General features: G+C 37.4%; 1 protein-coding gene across 1 annotated transcript; it reads left to right on the top strand.

The window, feature by feature from the left end:
- Positions 1–3,243: 3,243 nt before the first annotated feature.
- On the top strand, positions 3,244–7,843 carry LOC132181214 (G-type lectin S-receptor-like serine/threonine-protein kinase At4g03230). Its single transcript, XM_088516684.1, has 10 exons — positions 3,244–4,009; positions 4,079–4,645; positions 4,891–5,376; positions 5,821–5,970; positions 6,116–6,327; positions 6,412–6,622; positions 6,726–6,963; positions 7,051–7,137; positions 7,268–7,331; positions 7,443–7,843. Exons 1-10 carry the CDS (start codon positions 3,244–3,246, stop codon positions 7,758–7,760), a joined length of 3,099 nt encoding a protein of 1,032 aa, XP_088372810.1. The 3' UTR covers positions 7,761–7,843.
- Positions 7,844–8,200: the final 357 nt, after the last annotated feature.

Raw genomic sequence — 8,200 nt, 5'->3', positions numbered from 1 at the left:
CAGTTCCTAAAACTCCTTATGAGTTGTGGTCTAGGAAAAGGCCTAGCTTACGCCATTTTCATGTTTGGGGTTGTAAGGCGGAAGTGAGACTTCATAATCCATATTTAAAGAAACTTGATCCTAAGACTATTTCTGGATATTTTATAGGTTACTGTGTCGGCTCAAGAGGTTCTAGATTTTATTGCCCTCCTCATGTGACTAGATTAATCATTGAGTTAGATCGTGCCATTTATTTTGAGGATGATATTCAGAGTGAGATTTCCATACCTCGTGAGATCTCATTTAGGGAGGAGCGTGTTGTTGTCCCAGTGCATCTTATTTCACCATCGGTGTATGTACTTCCACCTGTAGAGCAATCTCCTGTTATTGCTCAAGAAAATGTTATCAACACTGAACCAGATGTTGATGAGGGGACGGATGATGATGTTCATCTAAGGAGATCCAGAGGACACGTAGGCCTACAATTTCTGATGATTATGTAGTTTATTTGCAAGAGCATGAGTTCAGTGTTGGATTGTCTATTGATCCAACTACTTTCCAAGAGGCTACTGATGGTCCACAGTCTTCACATTGGATAGAGGATATGCATGATGAGATGGAGTCCATGCGTCAAAATGATGTTTGGGATTTGGTTGAATTACCAAGTGGTTGCAGACCAATCGGTTGCAAATGGATTTTTAAGACCAAACATGATTCCAAAGGCCAAGTAGAAAGGTACAAGGCTAGACTTGTGGCAAAGGGTTTTAAGCAAAGAGAGGGGATTGACTATAAAGACACATTTTCACCTGTTTCTACCAAGGACTCTTTTCGAATAATCATGGCATTAGTAGCTCATTTCGACTTGCAGCTACATCAAATGGATGTTAAAACAGCTTTTCTCAATGGCCATTTATTTGAAGATGTGTATATGGAGCAACTAGATGGTTTTCAGGTGAATGGAAATGAGCATATGGTGTGCAAGCTTAAAAGGTCTATTTATGGTCTTAAGCAAGTTTCAAGGCAGTGGTACTTGAAATTTAATGAAATTGTCACTTCTTACAATTTTAAGCAAAATGTTGTTGATCAATGCATATATTTGAGGATCAGTGGGAGCAAATACATTTTTCTTATGCTCTATGTGGATGACATATTACTTGCAACAAATGACAATGGGCTCTTGCTTGAAACTAAACATATGTTGTCGTCTCATTTTGATATGAAGGACCTTGGTGAGGCCTCTTATGTTTTGGGTATACAAATTCTCCGTGATAGAACTAAAGGTGTTCTTGGATTGTCTCAGAAAACCTGCATTGATCGAGTATTAAATAGGTTTCATATGCAATCTTGCTCTCCTGGAAAGACACCAATTGTGAAGGGTGATACATTTTCTAAGTGTCAATGTCCTCAGAATGATAATGAAAGAACTCAGATGCAATCCATTCCATATGCATCAGTTGCGGGTAGTCTGATGTATGCTCAAGTATGTACACGACCTGATATTGCTTATGCTGTAAGTGTGCTTAGGAGATACTTGAATGATCCAGGTTTCAGTCACTGGACAGCTGCAAAGAAAGTACTAAGATACTTACAGGGCACTAAAAATTTTATGCTGACATATCAGCGATCCGATATTCTTAATGTAGTTAGATATTCAGATACTGATTTTGCAGGTTGTTCAGATGATAGGAAATCCACTTCTAGATATGTTTTTATGATGGCAGGGGGAGCTGTTTCATGGAAAAGTGTCAAACAAACACTTACAGTTTCATCAACTATGGAGGCAGAATACATAGCTTGTTACCAGGCTACATGTCAGGCTATATGGCTGCGAAATTTTATCTCAGGGCTGGTTGTTGTGGATACCATTGAGAAGCCGCTGAAGATATTTTGTGATAATTCGGCAGCAGTTTCTTTCTCTCGGAACACTAGAAGCTCTTCGCGATCCAAGCATATTGATATAAAATACTTGTTTGTTAGAGAGAAAGTAGCCGAGTCTCACATTTGTGTTGTGCATATTCCCACAGAATATATGTTAGCGGATCCACTAACTAAGGGGTTAGCTCCTATAGTGTTTCAGGGGCATGTGACTCATATGGGGTTGTTGGAGTCTTCTGTTCTATTGAGTTAGTGGGAGTTGTATGTTTGTGTGTATCATGAGTCTTTTGTGTTGCCATGTACTGTTTTGCGATATTGATCATGGCATTATTTGTGTTATGATACGAGACATTGTGTGTTAGTCTCGGTGGACTTCAAATAAATATGGAGTGATCACTATTTGTGCTATTTGTGTTATTTGTGTGTAATACTTGCATTCTATTTTTCTAGATCACGTGATTGTAAATACTTGTTATATGTTATACATCCTATTGATGTATTCTTAACTTGTAGTTGCAAACACATCCGGATCAGATTGTATTTTTTGGAATGCTTATTTGTGTTTACTTGGTAATTAAATGACTTATGCAGTCCAAGTGGGAGATTGTTGTATTTTATTTCACTTTTTGGGTGGGCTGCATAGTCATTTTAATATTTGGGTCCATAATGGGTTGGACCAATTTTATAAGCACTTGAGGAAGCCATGTACTCTCACCCTACATATATAATGAAGTTAGCCCATTAGACTTCATTAGGTCATCAGAGCAATTAGGGTTGAGAGACTAGTGCCCTCTACACACACAACACAACAGGCCAAAAGAAGAAGATGGCAGATTCATCTTTAAGCAAAGAAGGTACGTTTACATTTTTTTTTTTTTATTGTTCACATGCTATGGAGTAAGACAGATTAAAATTCTAACTTTGACAATTTAATATATTTTACGTAGAATTTAATAATAATAAACCAAGCATATGGCGAGTTATGGGCTTAGTTTAATTTTTAATTGACTAAAGGTCCTCAAGAAACAAAAAGAAAGGCAGGCGTCGTTGTCATTTCAATTAATTTATTTAAACCCACCCACTCTACTCATGTCGTTATTGTTAATTTCTCAGAACGCGTATTCAACGAGAACAAGAAAAGTAAAGCCACTTAAACCATAAAATAATATTATAGATGGAATAGACAAACTGGAGACAGAAATAATAAAAATTTCTGATGAGGAAGCTTTTTGGTTAAAAAGCAAGAACATGGGGGGCTGAATTTTTGTACCAGGCAATCGTGAGGGGTACTATAGAACCAGAACCCGTTTGCAACGAGATGACAAGCATCTTCATTGTGCTTGAAATGATAGAGAATTTCAGTTAAATTACTTACCTGCTTTGTTCATAATGGTAAGCCATAGAAGAAAGGTCAACTGTACAATATTGTCAGCAAGTTGGTTGTTGTCTTCCATCTCGTTCTTGTACATACTCTTGCTGTTTTCTTGTCGTGTGGATTATTGCTATGCCATGGCCAGAGATACTCTGAAGCAAGGCGACTGGATTTCTGACAATGGAGAAACCCTTATCTCCAGTGGAGAAACGTTTGAACTGGGATTCTTTACTCCTATCAGAAGCTCTAGCCACAAAAGGTTCGTTGGGATTTGGTACAAACAGGATCAACGAACAGTTGTATGGGTTGCCAACAGAGACTACCCAGTACTTAACGGTTCCACAGGAGTTTCTTTTGGAATTGCAAATGATAGCAAGCTTAAGATATGGGATATTAATACTGGAAACGTTTATTGGAGTGTAGGTGATGAGAGTTCTCGGTCTACAAGACGATCTGTGAAGCTCTTGGATTCTGGAAACCTGGTCTTAAGGGATGATCAGTTTGGAACGAGTCTGTGGGAGAGCTTCCAATATCCAACGGATACATTTCTTTCAGGTATGAAGATGGATGAAGAGCTGATGTTGACTTCATGGATAGGTGACGGTGACCCGGGAAATGGGAACTTCACGTTTAAGCAATATCAAGATGAAGAGGGCCACTACGTTATCTCAAAAAAGACAGGCGATTATTGGAGAAGTTGGATGTCAGGCAAGTTCTTGAGCTCAGATGAAATGCCCTCTGCCATAGCCTACTTGTTATCAAATTTCAGCAGCAGCGTGAACCGTAACAAGGAACCACCTCAGCAAAAAAGATCAGCACAATTGCAGCCGAATTTTAATTACACAAGGTCAGTGATGAATTATAGTTACACAAGGTTAGTGATGAATTATAACGGGGAATTACAGTATCTGAACTGGGATGTGGACATGGGAAATTGGGATTTGATATGGAGGGAGCCGGAAGACGAATGTAGCATTTACAATGCTTGTGGGAAATTCGGCAGCTGCAACATTAACAATAGGCCATTCGTATGCAAGTGTTTGCCAGGGTTCCAACCTACTAACCCGAAGCATTGGGATTCTGGAGATTTTTTGGGTGGGTGCTCCAGAAATTCGACATCATTTGACAACAACGACATGTTCTTGAGCTTAAAGGTGACGAAAGTGAGCAACTCAGACTCTGATTTCAAGGTAAAAAACGAGAAAGAATGTAGAAAGGAGTGCCTTGACAACAGCCAGTGTCAGGCTTATTCATATGAGGTAGCTCAAAACACCAACCTAAGAAGTGAGAATACTTCTGGGACCGACACTTCTGGGACCAACACCTGCTGGATTTGGACTTCGGATCTGAGTAATCTTCAAGAGGAGTATACAAATGGTGGTCGTGACCTCTCTGTCCGCGTGGCGAAATCTGTTATAGGTACTCCTCTTACACATTGATACTGATCTGGCTAATTTGGTTAAGGTTATTTTAGAAGTGAGAAACCACCTCTGATGGTATGGTTTTTTTTGTTTTTTTTTTAATTTTACTTTTTTTATGATTGACGATGACATTAAATAATTCTGTTTAAGTTTGTTTTGAGAAATTAACTTTTGTTGTACATGATCACTTGTCACCCTTGGGCTGCTTGTTATAATTAGGATTCCAAATTGTATACTTTGCAGAATCAACCGTTAGGAATTGTGAGCCTTGTGGCACAAATTTGATCCCCTATCCACTGAGCACTAAACCAAATTGTGGAGACCCAATGTACTTCAGTTTTTACTGCGACAATTTCACGGGCCAGGTTAGCTTCAAGACACCCAGTGGCACCTATCGAGTTGTGAGTATTGATCCGAGTACACGAAAATTTGTCATCCAAGTAGAAAATGCAAGATATGATAGAAATTCAAAAGGAACTCTGCAGCTCAATAAGTCATTGCCGTTTAATAAGACCAGCTTGTTTATGGCTGATTCTAGCAACTATAGTTCTGAAGTTAAAGATGAAGAAGAGATTAGTTGGGAGCCCCCAAAAGAGCCAACTTGTACTTTATCCACAGATTGCAAGGACTGGCCAAATTCAACTTGCAATGTAGCAAGAGATGGACAGAGCAGGTGCCTTTGCACTGAAAACTACCTATGGAATGGCTCAAATTTAAATTGTACTAAAGGTCAGGATGTTATTTCATATGCCTCTTACATATTTAGATTGTTCTATTAGTGAAGAAAGAATCATACCACAGAGGAGGAGCTAGCTTGTCCTACTGATATATATTGTCTTGTTTAAATCAATTCTGACTTCTTCATTGCATTTCATGAGTGTTAGGAAGCTTTTGTTCTGTTCGACTGGGGATTGTGCAGCTTTCAAAAAGTTTTCTTTTTCTTTATGTATAATCACTTCTAATTGTACATTAGAAAATGGGAGTTTTTTGGAAGAACTTTCAAATCCTCTTTAGCAATATCATGCTTAACCTGCATGCACTAACAATAGACATTATAATTGCGAGGATGAATCTAAACAGTATATTTGCTGAAGCTTGTTCACCATCAAAAAAGAATAGTTGTTTTCATATTTTAAATATTTATGTGAGAGTAGTCTTGTTTATTTCTTGTAGATGGTGATTTTCCTCAGCTTCCAAAAGATTATTCAAAAGGAAAGATGTCGTTGACTCTGATTGTTATGATACCTCTAATAGTAGTTTTTGTGCTCACAAGTGGAATTGTTTGTATATATTTGTGGAGAAGAAAGATGGCCACGAGACAAGGTAACCGCTTTGCAAAATGCACCCTACCATGCACAATTTATACTATTTCCTTTTGAATCAAAATAAAGCCATGTATTAGCGGTCTCATGTAATTAATTATCATGAAAGTGTAAGTCATATATATATGGTTGCCTTATTAACTCAGAAAATAGAAGAAGTGATGAAAGAAATCAAGTACTTCGCACATTAAACAGTGAAAGACATCTCAAAGACTTGATGGGCTCAGCTGAGTTTAGAGAAGAAGATGCGAAAGGCATAGATGTACCCTTTTTTGATTTGGAAAGCATTCTAGTAGCTACGGATAACTTCTCAGATGCAAACAAGCTTGGACAAGGGGGCTATGGGCCTGTTTACAAGGTGATTTCTGCAACATTAATTGGTGTTAATGTTCATGTAAACTAGTTTCTGGTTATTGGTAACCATGTGAATATGGTGTCTCAGGGCATATTTTCAGGAGGTCAAGAAATAGCCGTAAAGAGACTCTCAAGTGTCTCAAGACAAGGCTTACAAGAATTTAAAAATGAGGTGGTGTTGATTGCAAAACTTCAACACAGAAATCTTGTTAGACTTCGGGGATATTGCATAAAAGGAGACGAAAAGATTTTACTTTATGAGTACATGCCCAATAAAAGCTTAGACTCATTTATATTTGGTTGGTTTCTAAACTAAATTCCTAATTCCTTGTTGTGCTGATAGATTATAAGTATTTTGTTTGAGTAAGAGTTGATTTGTTAATGTTACTAAAAACTTGCAAGATCAAAGGTTAAGCACTAGTTTGGATTGGGAGATGCGCGTCAACATCATTTTGGGAATAGCTCGTGGGCTTCTTTATCTTCACCATGACTCTAGATTGAGGATCATCCATAGAGATTTGAAAACTAGCAACATTCTTTTGGACGAGGAGATGAACCCCAAGATATCTGACTTTGGCTTGGCAAGGATTGTTGGAGGCAAAGAAACCGGGGCAAACACAACAAGGGTAGTTGGAACTTAGTAAGCACAATTTTCAATCCCCCAACTCTATTTACTCAAAGAATATATAAGTGCCTACCTTATCCACTAATGAATGTTGGCATGCAGTGGGTATATGTCTCCAGAGTATGCATTAGATGGACTTTTCTCAGTTAAATCTGACGTTTTTAGCTTTGGTGTAGTTCTACTTGAGATTATAAGTGGAAAGATGACAATGGATGATACCAGCGCAAGTTCTTGTGAGTCTTTTATGGTCAAGTTTACTACAAAAAAACTCTTTCTTACTTTAAAGGGAAAATTACAGTTTACTTATCAAAAAAAAAAAAATAAGTGGAAAAAAGAATACAGGATTTTACCAGTCAGAACTAGCCATGAGCCTTATAGGCTATGTAAGTGTGTTTAATTTTTTTTTTTTTTTTTTTTTTTTTTTTTTTTTGTAGTCATTAATTTCGTTTGGTTGTTTTACACTCTATAAAATTCTAATTTTAAAATTGTCACAGGCATGGAGATTGTGGGTTGAAAACAAGGTGTTGGATTTAATGGATCTGACTCTACATGAAATTTGCAATGTAGATCAATTTGTGAAATGCGTAAATATTGGACTCTTATGCGTACAAGAAGATTTAAATGACCGCCCAACCATGTCAAATGTTGTTACAATGCTTGACGGTAAAGGTGCAACATTTCCAACTCCAAAAGAGCCCGCATTTGTTCAACGGAGAGGCCTTTCTAGCAAACCTAGTTCTTCTAGTAAGCCAGATACCACATATACAGAATCAACTAGTAGTACTTTAGAGATGCATGATAATAATGCTTGATACCAATGCAAGTTATCTTTGAGTAGTGGCCCAAACATTTGATATCAATTCTAGTAGAGTAGCTAAGCTGCTCGTACATTCATTGGCTCTCATGTAGTATTTTGGACCATTGCGTTTTTCATTCCTTTGCTCAGAGTTACCATGGGAATTATACGTTTATTTGTTTGGGGCTACCATTGACAATAGTCCATAAAGGAAGTGTACCTTGCATAGGTAAAATTTTAGGAGAAATGATGGGTGTTATTTAGGTGCTTTCTTGATCTTAGGTGAATATTATTTTCTAAAATCAAGTGAGAGAAATAAAGTTTACTTTTTTTTTTTGTTTTTTTTTTTAGAAAATAATATTCACCTAGAATTAGGAGGACACTTAGCATTTTCCAAATTTTAGAAGTATACCTTGCATAAAGTAATCATACGTTTATTTGTTAGGGGCTCATTTG

Source organism: Corylus avellana, chromosome 5 (genome assembly GCF_965113065.1).
Source record: "Corylus avellana chromosome 5, dhCorAvel1.hap1.2, whole genome shotgun sequence".
Taxonomy (NCBI): domain Eukaryota; kingdom Viridiplantae; phylum Streptophyta; class Magnoliopsida; order Fagales; family Betulaceae; genus Corylus; species Corylus avellana.
This window is presented reverse-complemented; position numbering and strand designations above follow the sequence as displayed.